Source organism: Tenrec ecaudatus, chromosome 1, assembly GCF_050624435.1.
Source record: "Tenrec ecaudatus isolate mTenEca1 chromosome 1, mTenEca1.hap1, whole genome shotgun sequence".
In the NCBI taxonomy this organism is placed as follows: Eukaryota; Metazoa; Chordata; class Mammalia; order Afrosoricida; family Tenrecidae; genus Tenrec; species Tenrec ecaudatus.
In genome coordinates, this window is record NC_134530.1 from 261795265 (window position 1) to 261820119 (window position 24855).

Below are 24855 nucleotides of genomic sequence, written 5' to 3' on the forward strand. Positions count from 1 at the left end.
ACCCTAATCTAAAGAAAATTAGTTCTTAAAATGTGACCTTGCTCAATATTTGCCCACATATAGTGGTCACTGAAGATATGGTGCTATAGCAAAATGTGGGGAACATGGTACCTGATTTTCAGAGGGAATAGTGTCTAGGATTGTCTCAAAACAAGCAGCCATATAAGTGAGGTGTCAGCTAAGTCCACATGTAAAGAGTACACCAGCCTGTATAATTTTATTATAAACAATAAAACCGAAGGTCACATTACAGGAATCTATGTATAACCTCTTCCCTGGGGGAGGGACAGCAGAGAAGAGGGTGGGGGAGATGTCAGATAGTGTGATATATGACAAAATAATAATAATTTATGAATGATGAAGGGTTGATGAGGTAGGGGGGCATGGGGAGGGAGGGGGGAAATGAGCAGTAGATATTAAGGGCTCAAGCAAGTAGAAGGCAAATGTTTTGAGAATGATGACGGCAACAAATGTACATATGTTCTTGACACAATGGATATATGTATGGATTGTGTTAAGAATTGTACGAGCCCCCAATAAAATGATTTTAAAAAACCCTCAAGATCAGAGGAGAGAGAATTACATTGGAGCTTAAATTCTGAGCAACCAGTTTTTAGAAGGCTATGAATGACAGTGAAATCTCAAATCCATTTGCAGAGGCCCCACAAAGGTTAATCCTTCATTGAATTCCCTTAAACATCAACTAGAGATGCCCTTAGACAAGGTGCATTGGAAAGTGGATTACTGAAGATATAGTTAGGCTAAAACGTAACGCATTATCTTTTGTTTTCCCTATTGACTCATTTCTCATTTGTTCTGGGTTTTTAATCTTCTGTTTTCTCTTGGATTGAAGTTTTTCCCTTTTATATTATTGTCATTGTTGTGGCTTTTGCATGATTTTCTTATATTAAATCCAGGATAGGTAAATCTATAGCGATAGTAATGAGATTCATAGTTTCTTGGGGTTAGGGCACGGATGTTGAGGCAAGCTAGTAATAATGGGCACAAGAATGAAGAAAATGTTCTAAAATTGATGATATATTACTAGATTTCAATGTTTGTACTCCCTCTCTATTCATACCAATTGTAGGTGAACTCATCCATTAATTATCTTGTGGGTATATCTAGTGATTCCCACACGTACTAGGGCGTTGTCTTAGTTTGGGTTTCTAGCGAAGTAAAACCAGTGACTTGGATAGATAGATAGATAGATAGATAGATAGATAGATAGATAGATAGATAAAAACATATCTAAAAATGTCTCACACTATTGTAGAAGTGAGCAAAATCAACTCTAGGTAGATTCCAAGTCCATGGTTGGACGTTAAACTGGAGGCTTCTTCTATTTGCTTAGCTTTGGGGCCTGATGAACCCAAGATTTATAGGAAGACTATGGGCTAATTGCTTCAGAGGTGGATGAATGAATTACATTGGAGCTTAAATCCTGAGCTCCAGTTTGCAGAAGGCTATGAGTGACAGTGAAAGCCCCAGATCCATTTGCAGAGCCCCCACCAAGGCTAATCCTTCATCGAATTCACTTGAACATTGTGACTAGAGAGGCAAATGAATCCAAGGTTGGCAGGTCAGGTGGCAGGTTACTGATAACTCCAGAATTTTCAGGCAATACGGCAGGTTGTTGGCTCCACTCAAAGAACTGGAGGTCAATGAGCCAGAAGCAGGATTGATACTCAGTAAAAAGCAAACGAGCCTTTCCACAGTTTCCACATATATTGGAAGTATGCCACACACCCAAAGAAACTTAATTTCAATTGAATCTGGGCTGTGGCCTGAGTAAGGCTGTTTGTTACATTCTACCCTAATCATTTTACAACTGACTGACTACTCATTGTAGATCCCATTATGGATTTTGCTGAGGAATTACTACATGCTAACCTGCAAAAAGAATCCTGGCCTTGCCAAATTGATACAAATATCTATCACAGGGGTCTTCAAAAAGTTTGTGGAAAAATACAATTAAAATACACTGGATTTTTCCATGAACTTTTTCAAGTCCCCTCATGTATTTCCATTCAAACTTACTCCTTGAATTCCACCTCACTCTCTCCCATTTTCTGATTTTTAGAACCATGAAGATGCATTAAAGACACCATGTTTAAAAACAAACTCATGGATAAGCTCAAGCAAAAACAAAAAATAAACAACAACAATAAAGACAAGCTATGAAATATTTTTGGTTAATATTTTTCCTCCATCCTTTCTCCCTCGATCCTCGCTCCCCTGTTCTCTTTCCCCTTGTCCTCTTTCCCCTCCCCTTCTCTCCTGCCCTCTGGTCTCCCACCTCCACGTGGACCACCAAGTGGGGCTGAGGTGAGCATGCTACTATGAAATGTGTCTGACTCCATTATTTCAATTTCTTATATCTCTCATGTTCTCAACAACTTTACTATAATCTTTATATATATTAACTGCACAATTGCGCTACCAGACCCGTGATTAGTTGTTGGGGGCTGGTACTTCCACGCACAAAATGATATGGGTTCTAAATCTGACCAGACCTCTAAGTCTCACCACCTCCACCAATGTACTCTCATCTCTGGTTGTGTAACTGCAGCAGTATACTAATCGGTCTTCTAAATTCCACCATTGTCTTGTTCTAATCTAGTTTCTATTTAGCAATGAGACTTAGCCACTTAAAATGTGAGTTATGTCATGCTACTTCTCTGCTTTAAGCTCTCCATTGCTTCTAATTTCACTCAAAATGAAGTCCAAAGTCTCACAGGATTTAACGCTAACATTTCTTGCCACTCCTCTCTCAGCTCATTCAGGTTTGGTCACACGGTTTCATGCTTATAGAGCACAGGTGATATGCCTCCGAGCCTTTACACTGCTCTCTTCCTGGAATGCGCATGTCCAGATGTCTTCAGAGTAACTTTTCCAGGTCAATTTTTATAGGCATATGTATGTGCACATGCAGACACAAACACACACTATTACCACCATGACCACCAAATATCATCACAAGCACCATCAGTCCCTGAACTATTTAACGCCTATCAACAATTGACATATTGCATTGATCTATTTTTAATATTTCCTTTTTCCCTATGCATGAAACTGTAAGGTCTTTGTCTTTTGCTCTGATTTCACACTTAAGGCCTACAAGGGAGCATGGTGCATAATAAGTACTTCATACATTTAAATCGACTGAATGGATGAATGAATCACTCAATGGAAATATTAGAGCATCTCAATCTCAACAAAAGGATTTCTCCCAAGTGTTTCCCATAACACTGCCCCTTCCATTGATCATCTGTTTTTCTGTGTTGGCGCCTAGATAAATTTACCATAGAGAAGTGGTTTGTGCTAGCTTTAATCTCTGGGTGTCCGTATCAGGTATGATCGATCTCAAGTGTTACTGTGCCATTGACATTTGCCTCTGACCTCTTGCTCCAAATCGGTCTTGGTACTAAATGGCCTTGTAGCAATGGCCCTCTTTTGCTTTGTCTTCTCTCCCACCTTTACCCTGTTCCAGGATCTTTGCTTTGCCTTAGTCATCCATTCTCTTAGATGTGCCAAACGCAATCTGAAGAGAAGCGGCAGTCACTTCTCTAGCTGGAGTGGCCTGGCACACAAAAACTTTGCAAGCCTGGGACTGACCAGGATTGTCATTAGAATTTGTTGGTTATGTGTTGGGCTGTTCACTGCAAGGCCTGAAGTTTAAAACCACCAGGCACTCCAAAGGAGTGTCTTTACTCCCAAAAGAGTCCCAGAAACTCACAGGGGGTAGTTCTATAGGGTCTTATAGAGTCATATAGGGTCACTATGAGTCAGAATCAACTCAATGGGAATGGGTTTGGTTTGATTTTCTATTTCTTTTGGCACCATGCGCATTTGCAAAAATCGAGAGCTGTAAGCGTAGTGACAGGAATATGCTCCCAACCTCCCCTCCACCCACATCATCACATCTGGAGAATCAGGATTTTGCTTTTAGTTGATGTTGGATAGGTCAAAGTCCCTATATGGTCACCACAGCATGAGTCTATGCCAATTTGTCTGTTATTCTTAGAATATGACCTCTCATACTGTGGGAATGGCCCATAGGCATACCAGTGAAGAAGTTTTGCTAACAAAAAAGAAGAAAAGTAAGCTCTGACTATTATATTAAATCTTTTTTCTTTTTTACTTCTTCCATGTGGGCTTATTATTTACTTTTTAATCATTTTATTGGGGGCTTGTACAGCTTTTATCACAATCCATACATATATCCATTGTGTCAAGCACATTTGTACATATATTGTCATCATAATTTTCAAAACATTTTCTATTTGAGCCCTTGCTATCAGCTCACTTTGCCCTCTCCCTCACCCTCCCTCCCTCATGAACCTTTGATAATTTTAAATTATTATTATTTTTTCATGTCTTACACTGACCAATGTCTCCCTTCACCCATTTTTTATTGTCCATCCTCCTGGGAGGGGATTATATGTAGATCATTGTAATCAGTTCACCCTCTCTCCCCCCACCTTCCTCTTCCCCTCATGGTATTGCTACTCTCATTATTGGTTCTCAGGGGTTTATCTGTCCTGAATTCCCTGTGTTTCAATCTCTTATCTGTACCAGTGTACATGCTATCGTCTAGCCAGATTTGCAAGGTAAAATTGGGATCATGATAATGGGAGGGAGGAAGCCTTAAAGAATTAGAAGAATGTTGTGTGTTTTGTTAGTGTTATATTGCACCCTGGCTGGCTCATCACTTCTTTGTGACCCTTCTATAAGGGTATGTCCAACTGTCTAGAGATGGGTTTGGGGTCTCCACTCAGCCCTCCCCTTCATTCACATCAATATGATTTTTTTTTTGTTCTGTGTCTTTGATGCCTGATACCTGATCTCATTGACACCTCATGATCACACAGGCTGGTGTGCTTCTTCTATGTGGGCTTTGTTGCTTCTCAGCTAGATGGCTGTTTGTTTATCTTCAAGCCTTTAAGACCTCAGATGCTATATCTTTTGATAGCTGGGCACCATCTGCTTTCTTCACCACATTTGCTTATGCACCCATTATAGTGATCATGTTGAAAAGGTGAGCATCATAGAATGCCAGGTTATTTAAAAAGTGTTCTTGCATCGAGGTAGTTCTTGCATAGAGGTCCAATGCTTGTCTACTACCTTAATACTTAGCATATAAATATATGTACATAGATTTCTTCCCTTATTATTTTATATATAAATACACTTACATAAGTACCATACATGCAGGTATTTAGACCTCTGTAAATGTCCTTTGCCTCCTACTTCTTTCCTCTATTTCTTTTTACTTTTCTCTTGTCCCACTATCATGTTCAGCTTTCATTCGGGTTTCATAATTCCTCTCAGTTACATTGCCTTTGGTCAAGTCCCACCAGGGCCTTGATCCTGTACTCATCTTGCCATCAATTTTAGCTCACTTGTAAAAAGGCATCAGCATCAAGTCAAGAAGATAAGGACAGCAGATCAGAGGCCTGTGGAGCACTGCTGCATTGAAAGCTGCAACTCGAGGGTTAGGTGGCTCAGGGGAACATGTTGTGAGGAAATCTGGGCACTGAGTTGAAAGTGAATAAAAATGGTGAGATTATGAATGTGAAATTTTCAGAAAACTTTACCTTCTACATATTTTTATGTGTGCATTAAAAAGAGTTTCTGGGTGGTATAAATGGTTAATGTTCTTGACTCCTAACTAAAAGTATGGAGGTTTAAATCTACCCAGGGATAGCTTGGAAGAAAATTCTGACAATCTGCTGAAGAAAATTAGCCATTACAACCCCCCTGTGGAACACAGGTCTACCCTGACACACAGGAAGCCATGTGTTAATCAGAGTGACTCAGTGGCAAGTGGTTTTAGGCTCAGTGTGATGTATAATTTCAAAATTTGTCTTTTTATTGTTTGTCTTAATTTTAGAATCACTATTGTATAACATTTTTTAGAGATAATTTAATTGGGGCTCTTACAGCTCTTACAATAATCCATAAATTAATTGTATCAAGAGTATTTGTACATATGTTGCCATCATTATTTTCCAGACATTTACTTGCTATTGACCCCTTGGTTTCAGCTCCTATTTTTCCCCTCCTTCCCCATCCCCACCCTCATGACTTCTTGATAAATTATAAATTACTATTATTATTTTCATATCTTATATCTACCACTGTCTCCCTTCCCCTGCAGTTTCTATTGTTCATCCCACTAGAGGGGTTGTGGTGGTGTGATTATATGTCGATCTATTGGTCCCCCCTTCACCCCCTCCTCTCCCCACCTTCCCCCTACTCTTCTGGTATCACTATTCCCATTCCTCTTCCTGGATTGCCTGTGTCTGGGCTCTTTATCTCTTAGTTGTACCTATGCACATGCTCCGGTCCAGCCCACAGTGAAAGGGAGTACTGGGGTCATGATAGTAGGGAGTGATGAAGCCTCAAGAAATCAGAGGAATATTATGTGTTTAATCAGTGCTTTACTGCTCCCTAGTTGACTCATCCCTTCTCTGTGACCCCTCTGTAAGGGATGTCCCATTGTCACCAGATGGGCTTTGGGTCTGTGTCCCAACCTCCTTTCTCAACAATATGTTTGCTTGTTTAGGGTCTTCTGATGATGCCTGTTACCCAGGCCCAGCAACACCTCATGATCACACAGGCTGGTGTTTTTCTTCCATGTGGGCTTGTTGCTTCTCTGCTAGATGGCTGCTTGTTTAGCTTCTTGCCTTTAAGCCCCACAATGCTGTATCTTTTGTTTGCCAGGCACCATCCACTTTCTTCACATTTGCTTGTGCATCCATTTTGTCTTCAGCAATTGTGCCAGGAGGGTGAGCATCACAGAATGCCAGGTTGTTAGAACAAAATGTTCTTGCATTGAGGAAGGGCATGAGCAGAGGCCCAAAGTCCGTTCACTAATCATCTACAAACTATTCCATAAAAATTAATTATACGAAGGGAGACTCCGGATAGGGCAAGATATGACAAAATAACAATCTATAAATTATCAAGGGCTCATGAGGGAGGGGGGAGCGGGGAGAGAGGGGGAAAAAAAGAGGACCTGATGCAAAGGGCTTAAGTGGAGAGCAAATGCTTTGAAAATGATCAGGGCAAAGAATGTACCGATGTGCTTTATACAATTGATGTATGTATATGTATGGATTGTGATAAGAGTTGTATGAGCCCCTAATAAAATGTTTTAAAAAATTTAAATATGCGTGGTAAAACACCTCATAATTTAGATGGCAGTGTGGTTGGAGGGGCCAGCCTCCCACCATTAATCTTGGGTTTGATAGGCACAATTTTACGATTGAGATATATATATTATAATAAAGTCATAGAGAGCATGAGAGATAAAGAAGAGATTGAAAAAATGGAGTCAGACACATTTCATGGTAACACGCTCACCTCAGCACTGGTTGGTGGTCCACAAGGAGATAAGGGGAGGGGAAGGAGGACAAGCAAAAGGGAACAGGGGAGTGAGGACTGGAGAGGAGAGGGGGAACGGACAAGAGGCCAAGAGGGGAGCCTGAGAGCGAGCTCTTTATTGCTGGCCCAGGCCTATATAACTTTTGGGGAGTGCAAGCCCACTAATTACAGGTAAAGACACACGTCATAGGAAAGGGTTGCACTATAGGTTATACAGCAGTGAGAGGGGAACAAGCTAGGGGTATACAAGCAATAGGAAAAGGAGGGATTGGGGGTAAACACGTGACAAGGGTGGATCCTAGATTCAGGATGGCAGCCTAACTTTGGATGTCACTGAGCTGGTTTGACCTGTTCTCTGTCCCACCATAGAAACTATTATCAGCAGAGTGTCAACCCCAACTACAGGAACCAAGCTAATGGTCTCAAGCCTTTAGGGAGAAATAGCCCATTGTCCTTATCAGGGAGCGGGGCCTACCAGTGTTGGTACCAGACAGTAGTCTGGCAACTGACTGCCTTCAGGGAGGTAACTTGACAATCATTTACCATTAGCTGCAAGCAGTGTCCTAAGTCTAACATATTTGGGGAGAAATCTTTCTGTTTTCCACATGGTAGCTTTTATTTCTTTCTCAGTAATACAATCACCAATGAAGTTCCATACCATAAAAGGAGATTCTGATTCAATGTTTACCCATTACATAAAAGCACAGACCTATGGTTTAACAAAACCAAAGACATCTTCTACACAAAATTAATTGCTTTTACTACCCAGGGTTCTTTTGAAGAAAACATTATGTTGGAAAAGCTCATTATTAAATAATATTACAAAGTCACATTACTTGGAAGATGTTTTCAAATAACTCAACATTAAAAGGTTTCAGTGTAATATTGGTTCTATACTTATTCTCACAGATAATATTACTTATAAAATTAATGATATATAATTATATTGGTAACATTAAGCTACATATTAAGAATTTCTCATTTTCTTTTTTCCAGTTCTTTTTTTCCCACCCCCCTCTTCTCTCCAGATAAGAAGCAACTTATCTTTAAAGGCTTTCTGTTGACTGGAAACACTGGCTTAAACAAAGTAACATGCTAAACAGTTGATTTTAAGCTGAAACAGTTATCCAATTTTTATTTAACAAACTTTTAAATAACACATTTGATTTTACCGTCTGTTTCTTCTCTGATCATATCGTTCTCTTCCCAAAGCTCCCTGTTATGTAACCCTGAAAGCACAAAAACCCCATATGCAAACTAAAGATGACAGACGACTTGTTCTTTCTTATAACCACTATCGCTTTCTTCTGTGCTTCAAATAGGTAGCAAACAAACCATTTATTGTTCTTAAAACACGCACTCACCTTAGCGGTTGACTTTTTCATTGGCTAGCTGCAGACAACTGAATTACCACCTATAGGTTTAACGCCTCTGGATCCCGCCCATTTGTCTTGAATTAACGATATAAAATTTTATGGGAATCTTAGAAAATTCTTAACCGTTTTACTTGAACTTTGTCAATTTTTATTTTGCTATGTGCATGTCTACCTATGTGTATCAGGCTCTGTTGTCTAGGGAAGCAAAACCAATGACTCGTGTGTGTGTGTGTATGTGTAGAAAGATATTTATATCAAGAACTAACTAAGACAATTGTAGTACTGAATAAATCTAGTCTGTTCAAGCCCATGGGTCCTGTGTAAGCTGAAAGCTTCTCAACTCCGGTAGCTGCAGTGGCTGACCAAAAGGAAGCAGGAAGATGCAGCAGGGAGATGTGGAGCTGAATGAGTTTGAGATGAGCAGAGTCACTTAGCCAGCGGAGGCCCCAGGGCTCTTTTGATCTCATGTCAATAGCTCTTCACAGGACACTGGTGGCATAGTGATTGTGCATTGGACTGCTTGCTAGCTGCAAGATCAGCAGCAGTTTGAAACTGCTGTTTGCTCCATGGGAGGAAGTGGAGGCTTTCAATTCCAGTAAAGAGATACAGTTTTGGAAACCCATAGGGGGGAAGCTCTATTCTGTGCTATAGGGTCACTGTGAGTTGGCATTGACTTGATGGCTGTGAGATAACATATGTTCAACAGTCTGCTGATGGCACCCGGGAAGACAGAAGTGCATGCACCAGATACAGGATCCGGATCCAGCAGTAGAAGTGAGCTAACTTCCATACACCGTTAGTCTATACTAAGAGTAGGCCATACCTGGATTTAAACTTCTCTCATTGGATCAAGACTGTGGCCTGATTAAAATTGCTTGGCTACTTCACAGATCGCATCGTACAGTTGCCCACACTATGTTAGCTCATATCATGGGGGACTCCTGGCCCACTCTAACTTGACATAACACCTATCACTCTGATAAGGCTGATTACTTGTATCTTCCTCAAAGTCTTTGGGCTGTTTAACACAGTATATAAATATGTGGAAGAGTCCAGGTCATTGTTACTAGCATCAAGCCCCCAGCTAGTGAAAAAGAAAGTCATATTCCAAATACAGCCAGCAATCCATGTTCCGCCTATTGACATTTGAAAGAAAAGGTGTACGCTGATTTATGAAGTACATTTTCCCTAAGTTTTATTTATTTTATTGTTGCTGTTGAGAACATATACAAACCATATAGCCACCAATCCAACAATTTCTACATGTACAATTTAGTGACATTACTTGTATTCTTCTAATTGTGCAAGCCTTCTCACACTCCTTTTCTGAGTTGTTCCACTCTATTACATATGACTAATTAACATAAACTCCCTGCTTTAAGGTTCCTAGAAATTTTTTCAATTTGTTGTCATTATGATCCCCTATGTCCACTGCCATCAAGCTGATTTTGAGTCCTAGTGATCCTGTAGATGTCCTTCTGAGGCTGTAATGCTTACTGAGGCAGATAGCGTCATCTTTGTGCTGTGTTTGAACCTGCAGCCTTGGGGTCAGCACTCCAATGCTTACCTGCATAGAAGCACCACCAGCGCTTTTTAAAAAGCATAATACTTGAGGTACACGTGTTTTTTTTCTTATTTTGCGTCTTTGTCTTTTTCTTTTCTTTTTTAAAATTTAAATCATTTTATTTGGGCTCGTATAACTCTTATCGCAATCCATCCATCCATCCATTGCAACAAGCGCATTTGTACATTTGTTGCCCCCATCATTCCCAAAACATTTGCTTTCTACTTTGGCTCTTGCAATCATCTCCTCATTTCCTGCCTCCCTCCTTGCTCCCCACTCCCTCATGAACCCTTGTTAATTTATATATTATTATTACTTTATCATACCTTATACTGCCCCACATCTCCCTTAACCCACTTTTCTGTTGTCCATTCCCCAGAGAGGAAGTTATATATAGATCCTTGTAATCCCTTTCACATTTTTTTTACCAGAGGTACACATTTTTTACCAATTAAACTAAACTATTATTTAGCTTTTAGTTAGATTTCAGTCCCCTTTTGATTGGTTAATTTTGCTCAACATAATGTCTTCAAACTTCATCCATATTGACACATACATCAAGACTTCATTTCTCCTGCTGGCTGAGTAACATTCTATTGTATGCATGCATCATATTTTTGTTGATTCATCTATTCATGGGCATTTAGGTTGTTTCTACCTTTGCTTTTTTTTACTACAGTAGGCATTGCTGCAATGAATGTTATTGTACAAGACGCTCTCTGAGTGTCTGCTTTCAAATATTTTGAGTATGTACCTAGGCGTGGAATTGCTTGGTAATGTGGTAGTTCTATATTTAGCATTTTCCACAATGACAGTCCCAGCATTTTATCTTCACCAGCAGTGGACAAAGATTCCAATTCCCAAGCGTTCTTCCCAACATTTATTTTTTTGGGTTTATGTGTGTGTGTGTCCCCTAGTGGGTGTTAAATGGTATCTCTCACTGTGGTTTTGATTTCCACCTCTGATGATTAATAACACTGAGCATGTTTTTCTTTAGTGTAGTGGCCATATGAATGTCCTGTTTGGTGAAATAGCTATCCAGGTCCTATACCTGTTTTATGATTGGGTTATATGTCTTTTTTGTTGTTAAGCTGTCAAAGTTTTATGTATACCTTACTTGTTAGATTCTTGTCAGATATATGAGTTCCAAAGATCTTCTGGCTTTTAAAAAACTTTTTTGGGGGGGCAAATTCTTAAGCAAAAGTGTTAAAATATTAGTGAGGTCCCTTTTATTTATTTTATCTTTTGTTATTTGTGGTTTTGCTACTATATTATGCAATTCATTGTTGGAAGATAGAACTAACAGCATTACCTTTTACTTGTTTTAAGAATTTTGTGATTTTAGTTTGCATATTCAATCTTTAATCTAGTTTGAATTTTTTTGTGTGTGGTGTGAGGCATAGATCTTGCTTCAATTTTCTGCAGACAGAAATCTAATTTTCCCAGCAGACATTTTAAAAGTGTCTTTCTCCATATCTGTTTCAAAACTCACTTTCTTTGGCATAATTTTTGCAAGAGAATTTAAGTATTTCAGATATAAATTTCTCATGTATCAACTAATACATATAATGTGAAATTACACGAGTCCCTTTCTTTTTATATTGCTTCTTAGAGATGAGCATTAATTCCTGCCTGTGCATATATCTTGTCGGGCAGAGGTATTGGGCAGGGGATGACATGAGTTCAGGTGCCTGCCTTACATCACGTGGTGCGAGAATAGTCCAACCATCTTCAACCTTTATGAATACTTAGAAACATCAACATGACTTCTGTTTTGTGAAACTATTATTTAGTTAATATCCAGTAGGGTTTGTAAATCCTTCACATCTCTGTGAATTATTTGTTTTTATTTTCTAGCAAAGAGGACTTTCTGACCATAATGTGACTTATTGTGCTGTTTGTGGAAGTGGGAGGGAGAAAGAAGATAATACAGACGGAATGTAAGTTTCACCATAAGTAAGATGGCCATCACAACTTCTCACCAAACTCGGGTGATTCTGAGAAATATTAGTAGACAAGTTTATGTGACGGAAACTATAAAACAGAGGTGTTAAGAGTCATCGATCTTGGGAGTTCCAAAGACGCCAAACGTCAAAAATGATGAACCTCACCTCTAAAATTCCTGGGATATTGGAGGAAGATTGAGTTATCATCTGCCTTTAGAAATAGTCCAGCCTAATTAAAATCAGACCCTACACTTCAAACTGCGAACCCAGCTTTGACCTACTAGAAACAGACCTACTGCACTGGGAGAGTTGACTCCTGGGTGGGCCACCCACTTGGAGCGCCGCTGTGCACACCGCGCCAGCAGCGTCCGCCGCCTGTACGTTCAGAACTGCCGGAGCGGACAGCTCCTCACGCGGGGCCCCAATTACGGATCTCTGCAGGAGTGGAGCGGAGCGGGCTCCTCCCCCTCGGCCTACCCCTCGGGCTTCCCGCTGCCCTTTCTGCAGGGGGCGCGTCAGGTCCCGGGGCAGCCGTGCAGGGCGGTGTCCCGCGGAACAGAAACCCTTAGCGCCTTCAGAGCCCTTCCTTCCCTCGGGACCCGGGTCCGCGGGTCTCCCCGCCCGCGGCTGGGAGGGCGGGGGCGGCACCGGCGCAGAACCCGCCCCGCCTCCCCGCCAAGGCCCCGCCCCCGCCCCGCCCCGCGGTCTGGTCTTGCCTCCCATTGGCCAGGGCCCCGGAGGGCGAGGCGGAGTCGCGTCTGCCGGCTTCAGCGCGGGGAAGGTCGGCGGGCTAGGCGGGCGCAGCGGGAGGTAGCAGCTCGGAGGGCGGTGGCTGGCTGGGCCCCGGCCCGGGGTGCGCGGAGGGCACCGCGGCAGTCTCGACGGTGGCGCGGCCCTCACACGGCCGCCTCGGCCGCAGCTCTTGGCTCGGCGTGCGGGGCGCGCAGCCGCAGCGCTTGGCGCGCCCGTGGCCCGGGCGCCTGTCCCTCGGAGAACCGCGATCCCGGCCGGGCGCTGGGCAAGGGCGGCAAGACGGCGGGCCGGCTGGGGCCGGGGCGGGGGCGGTCGCTGTGCTGCGGCTTGCACTGGTGGGGGGCCGTGCGGGGCGCAGGCCGGGGCGCCGCGGCTGCGGGCGCCGAGGGGCTGCGGGCGGCGGAGCGCGGGGCGGCGGCGGCGGCGGCGATGATGATGGCGGAGGGCGGTGGCGGCCCGCGGCGGAAGGCTCTGGCCCTGCTGGAGGCGGCGCGCTCGCGCTACGAGAGCCTGCAGATCTCGGACGACGTGTTCGGCGAGTCGGGCCCGGACAGCAGCGGCAATCCCTTTTACAGCACCTCGGCCGACTCGCGCTCCTCCTCAGCCGCCTCCTCGGACGACGAGGACGAGCACACCGGCCCCGCGCCCGCCGCGGCTGCGGCGCAGCGGCCGCCGCCGCCCGGGGCCCCAGAGGCGGAGCGGCAAGACGAGGAGGAGAGCGAGGGCTGGAGCCCGGCGCTGCGGGACCCCCCGACCCCGCGCTGCGAGGAGAGCGGCGGTAAGGGCGCGCGCGGACCGCGAGCTGGGCGGCGGGGGGGACCCCTCTGCCAAGCGCAGGAGTCAGGATGTGCCCCTGCCTGACTGGGCACGGGCGGCTGTGCGTTTCAGGGGACAGATGAGGCTGCGGAGGTGGGGGGGATAGGGGAGGTAAAGTGAGAGACAGAACCTGCCTGGGGTCGGGACGCCCTCTGGGATGGGGTGGAGGTGCACGGCCAATGGAAAGGGCCTGCCTTCTCTTCTGGGGTCGACCCCGGATCCTGTGACAGAAGCAAGTTGCACTCGTGAGGTGACCCCTCTGAGGACGCACCTGGCGTTGGTTTCCCACTTCGCAGGTCCTGGTTTTGAAAGGAAGTGGTTTTGCACTTTTGGGGGGCCCGCGTGTAGCCACTAAAGCACTATCCAGTGAGCATCTTAGAAGCCACCTGTGGTGTCTTCACTAGGCTTCGCTTTCTCTGGCTAATCTGAGGAACTTTCTATGTTCACTGACTTTGGGATCTCTTAAGAGCGAAAGATCTTCGTTGTTGAGGTGGTTAAGCATTGGGCTGCTAACAGTAAAGTCAGTAGTTCAAAACCACCAGCCGCTCCTCAGGAGAAAGACCGGGTGTTTTACTCCTGTAAAGAGTGACAGTCTTGGAAAACCTGAAGGGGCAAGGGTCTCAATGAGTCAGAATCAACTCGATGGCAGTCTTTTTCTTTATATAAAAGCACTAAAGAATTAAGTGATGGGACCCAATTAATAGCACCTGGATATATTCTTTTCCTGCAGGTGGTACTTTCAGGTGTGTTCTGCACATACATCATTGTTGCCATGGGAATGCTCCTGAAATTCGGAGAACATCAATAGTGGCAAACAGGAATCACACTCTGGCCGCTGGAGTTGGCCTTTTCCCAGAGTTGGGTTTAATACAGGACATCAAACCTGTTGGAACTATTGCGTTAAGACTGACCCAGCAAAATTAGAAAAGACTCGAATTTTAAAAATTGGAGTGAAGCCCTTGACAAGTTAATGCGTGGAAGCCCCGAATTACAGGTCTTAGAAGTACCTGATGCTCTTCGATTATTGCCAGGGCTGTGGAGAGCAGATACACATTTAAAGCAATGTAGTGGCTTCAATCTTTGAGCAGGGCACCATTGTTTCCAACTCTGCTATTCAAGGGCTTAAGCCTTTTAAGAAGGAGAGTAAGTGTCTAGTAGGCTGCCAACTTGTTGTTACAGTCATCCACTTGGTTGACCCACATTTTACAAAATCAGGCCCATTCCAGTTTTGTTTCCTTAGCTGAACTGGGGAAAGTTCATTGCCATCCTAAGAGAAGAGTCCAACTTCCTCCAAATCAGAGGTTCTCAAACTTCCTAATGCTGCGACCCTTTAATATAGCTCCTCACGTTGTGTTGACCCCCATATGTGGGAGTATCTGCATGTGGGCGGACCCTCCTGGAGATGGATAGAGGAGTGGTGTCTAGGTTCCCAAGACCATTGGAAATATGGCCTTAGGCGACTCCTGTGAAAGTGTCATTTGATCCCCAAAGGGGTCACGACCCACAGGTTGAGAACTACTGCTCTAAATGCTTTGTTTTTTGTCAACGTCTTTTCTGGGAGTGGTTGCCATATACTGACACGATGCAGTTTCTCTCATAGCACTCTCAGATCATTGCTCCAGCTGTAAGCAACTCCTGCCAAGGTTCCCTGACTCCTGCCCACACTTGGCTCTGGAGATCATGCTGTATGTACCTGGTGGGCTGCACTGAGCTTGTTCCAAGGACTGGCTGGACTCTCAGCAAGGAGTGGTTTGCAGACCTGTCAGGTTGCAGTGTCCATGCCCGAAGCTATGCAGTGCTGAGAGGGTGGGTCAATTTAAAAGCATGGCTTTAGTGAAGAATTTGGAAAATTGCAGAATCATGTCACTCTGAATAATCATTTAATACCATACTACATTTTTCAGAATGTCAAGAATTTCCAGCCCTGGATAGCTACTTAAGAATAATGCCAATCTGTGTTGGCCTCTTATGAATAGTGCCAACTATGAACGCTGCCTCTGCAGACTTACTGTTGCGCATGTCTATGATCTTATGACACTCTAGATATATGCTTCAAGTCCACCTGGAAGAACGCAGCAAGACCCCTGTATTTCAGAGCAGTGTCGGGAAATTGTGTTAGATGAAAACTTGTTGTGAGGAAGAAGCATGTCAGTGATGGTTTAAGGTACGGGAGAGTACTGAAATGGATCGAAGAAAGGTTTTATATATATAAGCCTGTACATGGAGAAGTTTGGGAACAGTCATTTAATCTAGCCACTGCAGTACGTTCAGCCCTGAGGAACAGTTTCATGTGTCACTCTGGTAGAATTTGCTTCCCTTTGAAAGTTCATCGAGCCCACACAGTCAAGACCTTGAACTACAGGAATGAGTGGCTACTTTATGATATGTGTGCTAAATCTTAATTTCCTCTTCTGTGTGGGAGCTTGCTTATTAACTCCCGATCTAATTTAGAATTTCCTTTCTTTCTCCTTGAGGGCGGACTGGGGAGGTGGTTAGTGCCTTTCTAAGCATGAATACAATTGGCTCTGAAATGAGGGTGCATGATTTATAAGCTGAAAATAGATGCAGAAATGGAGTGTTGATAAGAGGCATTCTTTGGGCCTGACAGTTTGGGGCAAGGGATGTGCTAAGAGGCTAAGAGCTGCACCCCAGGTAATCTTAAATGGTGAGCTCTCATAAGGTTCACCAAATGCAGGGATAGCATTACGGTTGGTGCAGTCGGCACGGTGTCACCCTTCCCCCATCCCATACCTCTTCCGGTGCCATACCACACAGAATCCTTACTAATGTTTATATAAATTTAATCGTAGAGCAATAGGTGATACATATAGTTGAAACTTGAATATACCATTTCTTAGATGATATGAATAGTCACAACAAAATTGTTTTGTCAACTCTACATTGGATCGCGACATTATGAGTTGCAACGTTACTAGCAACTGAGTGTGGAAGCCTTTTCTTTTGTTTTTATTTTTCTCTCTTTAACTACTATTTCATTCTTAAAAGTTATTGATGTCGGTTAAAAATATGAATTACAATATCGTAGCTAAAATACCAGGATTTCTTACAAAATCAGTACTTATAAAACTACCGAAAGCAACAGACTGTAACACATGCAGATGAAACCACATGATTCTAGTGTCAATATAATTGAGTTAGAATGATAGGGCTGGCCAGAATGCTTTCAAGATGAAACTTAAGTGCCAACCCACATCAAGTCAGTGACCTAGAGGACCTATATGACCCTATAGGACAAGATATAATTGCCCCATTTGGTTTCTGAGACTGTAATTCTTTATGGGAATAGAGAGCCTCATTTTTCTCCAGAGGAGCAGGTAGTTGTTTTGAACTGCCAACCTTTTGGTTAGCAGCCCAGAGCTTTAGGAGGTTTTAAAAATAAATGAGCAGAGTTTTATAGATCTATTGATATGTGTAAGCTGGGGTTATGAGAAACTTTATGTTTTAACTACAGGGATATTTTAATAAAAACTAATACATATAATTGAAACAGCACAAAAGGTTTATAGACGGTTATTTTTGTGTCACCACTTTCTGACAGTGTCCCTGGGTATGAGACGCCTCGCATCCCTTTTTGATGCCACGTGTGAGGATACATACAGCCTGGATCATATCTACCTCTGTCTCTCTTAGCCAATCTCATCGTGTGCAGGGTGGTCAGGGGAGAAAGCAAGAGGGTACCACTTCTATTGTCATTCAGTCTGCAGAAAAGAAAACTGGTTAAAATGATGAGAATCAGATGAGAAATGCCGAGATTTCTGTATTTATATAACAGAATTCTGTCCTCCTCCAACTTAAAAAAAACATGTTTTATTCATGTGTGTATATAATTGCATGTTGTATATAAATGTGTATTGCTTGAGTTTGGTTGAATGGAATAGGACTTGTTGTGTCAGAAACAGATGAACACTGCTGTCACAGAGCCCTCGATGACCTTAAAACCCGTTCAGTGTGTCCCTGTGCCTGGATGGTAGACACTGAGGAGGACAGGAGCTTTTCATCTGCAGTCAGAACAGCCATATGGCCCCAGTAGGCTGCCAAGCTCCGAGAGGAGGGAGGATGGAGAAAGTGCTGGCTCCTGAGTGCCAGAGCTGATCCCAACCTTTCTGTGGTGAGGGTGTAGAATTCCAACCACTTGGAAGGCTTTACTTATGTAGGTCTTCCCAGCCCCTGTCTTCTGTTTTCTATCAGATTAACTTCCTGGGTCAAGCCCTCTTAAAGGGTAGCCAGCAATTATGGTCGGAGAGAGAGCTATCTATCCTCCTTTATAGTTCTCTTCTGCCTCTATCCTATCTCTCTTACCCTGTCTACCGTACCCCCTCTTTTCTATTCCCTTATCTCTCCCCCATCTCTTTCCTCTCTTCTCCCTCAGGTTCAGGCTATGCTCAGAAGTGTTGGTTATTTAATACAAAAACAGTGATTCAGTTGGGCTAGCTGGACAGGCATCCAGGCTTTTATCCTTTATGTGGCTGGATGCTTCGAGTGGGGACAGACTATGCTAACTGGGATGCTTAGGGCCCTCTCAACCAACTTGCAGCATAGTCCCCTAAAATAGCCCTGCAAGCTGTTGTCGCTGCCTGTCCCCATACAATAACACTGAGCACAGTCTTTGGAAACAGCATGGAAAGAAGGGCTGGCTGCTTTGGGGCTGTGCCCTTTAGTGTCTTATTGTAGGCAGTCTTGTGATTCATTCCCTTTGTGGAAGCAAAGGAAAAAGCAGATCCACAGATGCTCAAGGGCTGGTAGCTGTCTGTCTTTGTAGTAGCTGGCTGGAATCTGAGCTAGTCTGTTTTTATGTTAGCGGTATGGACTTTATAGGAGAATTTTTCATGTTCCATGTCAGTAACCTCTGTAATCATTCAGTAGGGAGTTTAGACCTTGGGAAGCTGGAAAGGAACATATGGTGTTGAAAATGAACAGTGTCAGATGTTTTATCTTTAGGCTTTGTTGTTGGTTTACTTGGTTGAAAGTGTTTTTGGCTTTTAAAAAAGAACAAAAGCTTTCTTTGAAGAACAGAATTAATTGAGGCTCTCTATTGCAAAAGGATTCATCAGTTAACATATATGGACCACTCAATTGTGTCAATTGTATGGGTTTGGCTGCTAACTGAAATGTTGGAAGTTCGAGTCCTTCCAAGTTTCCTTGGAAGAAAGGCCTGGTGGTCTACTTTTGAAAAATCAGCCATTGAAAACCCGGTGTCGCAATGAGATTGCTTACTTTGGATTCAACTTGACAGCAACTAGTGAAAAAAGACCTTTTCCCTGTAAAACAAAAAATACCCTTTCCCTATATTTCTGTACTAGGTTCTATAGCTTCAGGGAAAACTGGTGATCTCCTGGGACCCTGATGAGATACAAAATAATCATGTGCAAAATTGACCAAAGCCATACAGAATTCAGGAAAGGTAACATCCTAGGAGAGATGTCTTATTTTCCCAGAAGTCTGTGCATGTGGTAGGTGAAACTTGAGCTCATGATAATAATCTGCAGTACAGTTCTCATTTGTAATTTGCTTTTGCATGTATTATAACATTTAATCTTCACAATTATTCTGTGAGAAAGGTTTCTCTGCTTCACAGAGGTAGACACACATGTCTTTTTACTCCAAGTATAAGAATAGCTAGGATTACCTAGCTATGTATACCTAGAATTCTTTTTAGTCAAAAATGGTGATATTTATGTTTATATGTAGATTTGCTTTTAACTTTTCTGGGGTGGGAGAGTGTAAAATTCTATGAATTTGGCCCATGTATAGATTTAAGTAGATGACCCCACAACTGGGATCTAGAACAGAACTGAGACTTATTTAATCCCTGCCACCCCTGAGCCCTTGTGGGAATTTAGGAACAGTTCTGCAGAAAGACAGTTTTGGACAGAATACAGTACCTGATTTTAGAGAATTAAACTCATCTTTATTTTAACAACTTTGATTGTACGTCTTTCTTAATAAGCCATATGTTTAAAAAAATAAAAACTATAAACTTGATACTTTTGGTAATCTCCCATTACTCAGAAATAACTGTAGTCCCCATGTTGAGTAACATTGCTTGGTCACCTACTTTTAAATTTAATTCATTTTGAACATTTTCCAGTTAAATTTTTAAAATCATTTTTAATGACTCCATAATACTTTATAGCCAGGCACTGAGTTTATTCTCTTCATCTTTTTTTTTCTTTACTTCTCAATCAATGCTGTGATGGATGTTCTTGAAGCTAAGTTTGTGTGTACATTCTTAAATGTTTTCCTTCAAATAAAACCCTCAAAACATAATGGAGTTGAGGATCTTGCACATATTTAAGGCTTTTGCTGTCTGTTGGAAATTGTCTTAAATAAATGTATTTATTGAAACTCCTATCAACTGTATGCTAGAGAATCCATTAAAGAGGAAGAGGATATGGAATATGTGGCTAATTGCTTCCATGAGCAAGTGTCTTCTTTGCCATAAGACCGGAAGTACTACATGATCCCTAGCTATAATTAATGAACATTTTCTCCTAAATTCCATAGAAGGACTCTGATCAAAAGGGGGGAAATGCAGAACAAAAATTCAAATGATCATGTTCTAGATTCATGGACACTGGATGAACCCTTGAAATGATTTTCCTGAGATTATTTTTAAATCTTAAACCAAATGTAACCCTGAGTCATTTTAAAACTGAGCAATAGTATAGCTAACTGAGTGAAAAATGTCTGCCTGGAGCATTGTGCTCTTTCATGAACTGTCTACACTAGATCGAATTAATAGTAACTTGAACGATTAGATAGCCACCTTACCGGTCAGTGAGTTTAATGTTAAGAAGGGTGAAACTACTACAAAAGGTTGCACAACTTGAAGAATGAAATCAGTGCCATTACATGTAGAAAATGTTGAATTGGTGTATGTTTTGTTGAGTTGGTATATACGAGTATTCTCAACAACAATAACAAATAAATAAAATTTAGGGAGGAAAAAAAAGCTTGCTTACAAGGCAGCAAACCAATGCATAATTCCTGTTGAAGGGAGGTTCCTATATGAGTATATGTTTAAATTATTAGTATTACAGTATAATGTGTATCAAAGTCATTGCTATCAAGTTGATGCTGACTCATAATGCCCCTGTAGGACAGGGTAGAACTGCCCCTGTGAGTTTCCAAGATTAACTCTTTATAGGAATAGAACGCCTCAACTTTCTTACATGGAGCAACTGGTCATTTTGAACTTCTGACCTTGAAGTTAGCAGTTCAATACTGTAACCACTATGCCACCAGAGCAGTGCCTAAATCACACTGTACAGCATAATCACATTTTTTATGAGTGGTATACTCACTTAACTATCAAGCAGATCAAAGTAAAGAACATTTCTGGCACCCCCAAAGGTTCCCTCTTCTTTCTTCAAAATTAGTACTTCTCCTGCCAGAGGTGGCCTTTTCTCCGACTTCTTTCACCTTGACTTATTTTGGTCTCGTTCTTTAACTTACCATGTCTGTAAGGTGCATCCATATTATTGCATGTAGCATTATTTTTGTTGTGTGGTATTCATTGCACAAATATAGTAAATATCCATTGTCCTATTCATGCATTTTGTGTCTCCAGAGTTGAGACTTTTATGAATAAAGCTCCTATACTCAGTTGTATGTGTTTTGAGATGGTCATATGGATACTTTTTCTTGAGTTCATAAGTCTTGGTAGGGGATTTCTGGGATAAAGATTAGGTGTATATTTAGATATAGTGTAGTGTTTCTCAATACTAGTATCATTGACATTTTGCCCTTGGCAGTTCTTTGTTATTGGGAGCTATCTAGTCCTGTGTGTTGTAGGGGATTTAGCAACTTCTGCCCACTAGATGCCAGTAGTGGCAACCAGAAATGCTACCACTCATTGCTACAAATCCCCCAGGAAATAATCACCCCCAGCTGAGCATTTCAGCTTTAGTAGAGGCTGCCAAACAGTTTTCCCACCAGCTCCTACCAGCATGTGAGATGTGCCGTCTATTAATTCAGAAAGCACACTGAACTCTGCTGAGACTGAACAAGACATAAGACATGTTCCCTGGGGTAAGGCAGGAGAGATAAAGGAGAAGGAAAGAAACGAGTCTCTGATAAATGCAATGGCCAGGGTAGATAAATGTTTATGTGGCATCCAGGGCTATGTCACCGAATCCAGCTACCTGGGCAAACAGGAGACAGTTCTAAATTGTATTTTTGTTGTTACTGTTCTTGAGAATAAACAGCAATATAGACACCAACTCAACAGTTTCTACATGTACTATTTAACAGTGTTTATTACGTTCTTCAAGTATGTGATCACTCTCACCCTCCTTTTCTGAATTGTTTGTTTCCCATTCACTCACTGACCACTGAGGTTCCTATTTAATCATTCAAGGTCTTGTCAGTTTGATCCCATATCGATATTTCCTAAAAGTGTCTAATGCTTTCCTCTAGTTCTTTAATGCTTCCTACCTCCCACTATCCTGATCCCAATTCTGCCTTACAAATCCGGCTAAACCAGAGCATGTACACTGGTACAGATAAGAGCTGGAAACACAGGGAATTCAGGACAGATAAACCCCTCAGGACCAATAATGAGAGTAGCGATACCAGGTGGAGGGGAAGGGGAAGGAGGAGGGAGAAAAGGGGAGCCAATCACAATGATCTACATATAACCCTCTCCCAGGGGGTGTGGATAACAGAAAAGTGGGTGAAGGGAGACATTGGTCAGTGTAAGACGTGAAAAAATAATTTATAAATTATCAAGGGTTCATGGGGAAGGAAGGGTTGGGGAGGGAGGTAAAAAATGAGCTGATACCAAGGGCTCAAGTGGAAAGAAAATGTCTTGAAAATAATATCAACATATGTACAAATGTACTTGACACAGTGGATGTATGTATGGATTACGATAAGAGCTATACGAGCACCCAATAAAATAATTTTTGAAGTGCCTAATGCACAGGGCCAACCTTTAAAAAAACAAAACAACAACTAGTTAAGCTATGCTATTGTTTAGTTTTAAAATTACTTCAGTGGAGATTTTTGGTGTAAGGTTTACAGATTATTTCAGGGTGGTTTCTCCTTTTTGTTTAGGGGTCTATGGAATCTTTGGTCAAAACATTCAGTTGTAGCTGTAATCATCCATTTCTTATGACAAAAGATGCAGTTATTAATGAAGCCAATTAGCCACACATTCCACATCCTCAACCTCTTCATATCCTTCCATTTTCCAATTCATTGTGTTCCAAGCTTTTAAGATCCCTGATACTACACAGCAGACTACCAAGTGGAATATAAGCACTGAACACATTGCTAGACCAATCAGCCGGGTTGCCCATGAAACGATGATCTCCAAACCCAGGAACAAAGTCCCATGAAGTATTTAGTTGTACATACTCACTCACTGCCATGGAGTTGATGATGACTCATAGCAACCCTGTAGGACAGGGTTCAAGTGCCCTTGTGAGTTTTGAGACTAACTCTTTACAAGAGTAGAAAGCCCATTTTATTTATTCTCTCGTCTGTTGATGGGCATTTAGGTTGTTTCTTCCTTTTGGCGAATGTGAATAGCGCTCCAGCAAGTACTGATGTCCAAGTTTCGTTTAAGTGTCAGCTTTCAGGTCTTTTGAGTATATACTTAGAAGTGGAATTGCTGCGTCCTATGGTCGCTCTGATTTTAGTTTTTTGGTACACATCACACCGTTCTCCACAAGAGTTTTCATTTCCACCCAGGGACAAGGATTTCAATTTCCCCACATCTTTGTCAAAATTAAAAAAACCCAAAAACTTAACTGTCCTCTCGCCAAAACCAAATTTGAACTACCATTGAGTCAAGTTCAAATTATTGCATAGGACAGGGTAGAACTGCTCCTTTGGGGTTTCAGAGACTGTAAATCTTTATGGACTCAGAAAGTCTCGTTTTCCCCCCCCAGGGTTTTGAACTGCTTACCTTGCAGTTGGTAACCCAACATGTAACCCATTATGCCACCAGGGCTTCTTAGTTGTACAAATGGGAGTGAAATGGTATCTCATTGTGGTTTTGAAATGCATATCTCTGAGGAATGATGCTGACCATCTTTGCATGTGTTTGGTGGACATTTGAATATTCATTTGGTGAAATGACTTTCAAGCTTTAGCTCATTTTAAAATTGAGCTATTTGCTTTTTGGAGTTCAGTTGTCAAAGAGTTGTATATATTCTGGTTATTAGATTATTGCCACATAAATAGTTTCCAAAGATATTCTCCCAGGTGACAACTTGTCGCGTTACTTTTTTGGTACTCTCTTATTTTTCCCCTTATTTCTAACTTTCTCAATTGTGAATTGGATGAAAGTTTACAGAGCTGATCAGATTTACATTCAACAATGAATAGACATTTTGTTTCATCTCATTGGTTGCGATCCCCGCAATGTAACATCCTAATCTCACTTCCTCTTTGTTTCCATCTCACCTTCTTTCCTAACTCTTCTAAACTTTGCCATTGGGTACATGCTGCCCTTGTGATTTCAAGTATTTGATTATCCTAAGATGTGCCTACTTCACTAATGCTATTGTTTCCCAGACTTATCAATTAATTGGGTTAAATTAAGCCATGAGGGTGGGTTTCAATTCCAGAATGGAAGAATGACTAAGGGTCCTAGTCTCAGGGGTTCACCAGTCTCTAGGTGACCAATATCCTGGTCTTTTGATTTGTTCGACACTTTTCCCCAACTCTATCCAAGACTTTCTAATGTTATTTCTCTCAGAGCAGTTAGTGACTGCTAAGCACCATCTAGTTCTTCTGGTCTCAGGGCTATGGAGACTCTGTTGACATGATCCATTAGTCCTGGGGACTAAGTGTTTCCAAGTGTATTCAGTTTTCATGGCTTTCTTTTGAATGGAGAGAGATCCGTAGTTGCAATTTAAATACTCATCAGGTTTTAAAACCCCAGTTACTACTTACCAAGGTAGGATGTGTTATTTCAACCGTTCCCTGATACAATGATCTAGAGGTATTTGGTTATGCCTACAAAGTTTTCATAACT

General features: G+C 42.1%; 1 protein-coding gene across 1 annotated transcript in view; it reads left to right on the forward strand.

The window, feature by feature from the left end:
* Positions 1 to 13461: 13461 nt before the first annotated feature.
* Positions 13462 to 24855, forward strand: part of PGBD5 (piggyBac transposable element derived 5) — a 125923-nt gene continuing 114529 nt past the window's right edge. Inside the window, exon 1 of the mRNA XM_075531974.1 lies at positions 13462 to 13809. Within this exon, the coding sequence (XP_075388089.1) occupies positions 13464 to 13809 (346 nt within the window). The 5' untranslated portion in view covers positions 13462 to 13463. The remainder of the gene's footprint in view (positions 13810 to 24855) is intronic.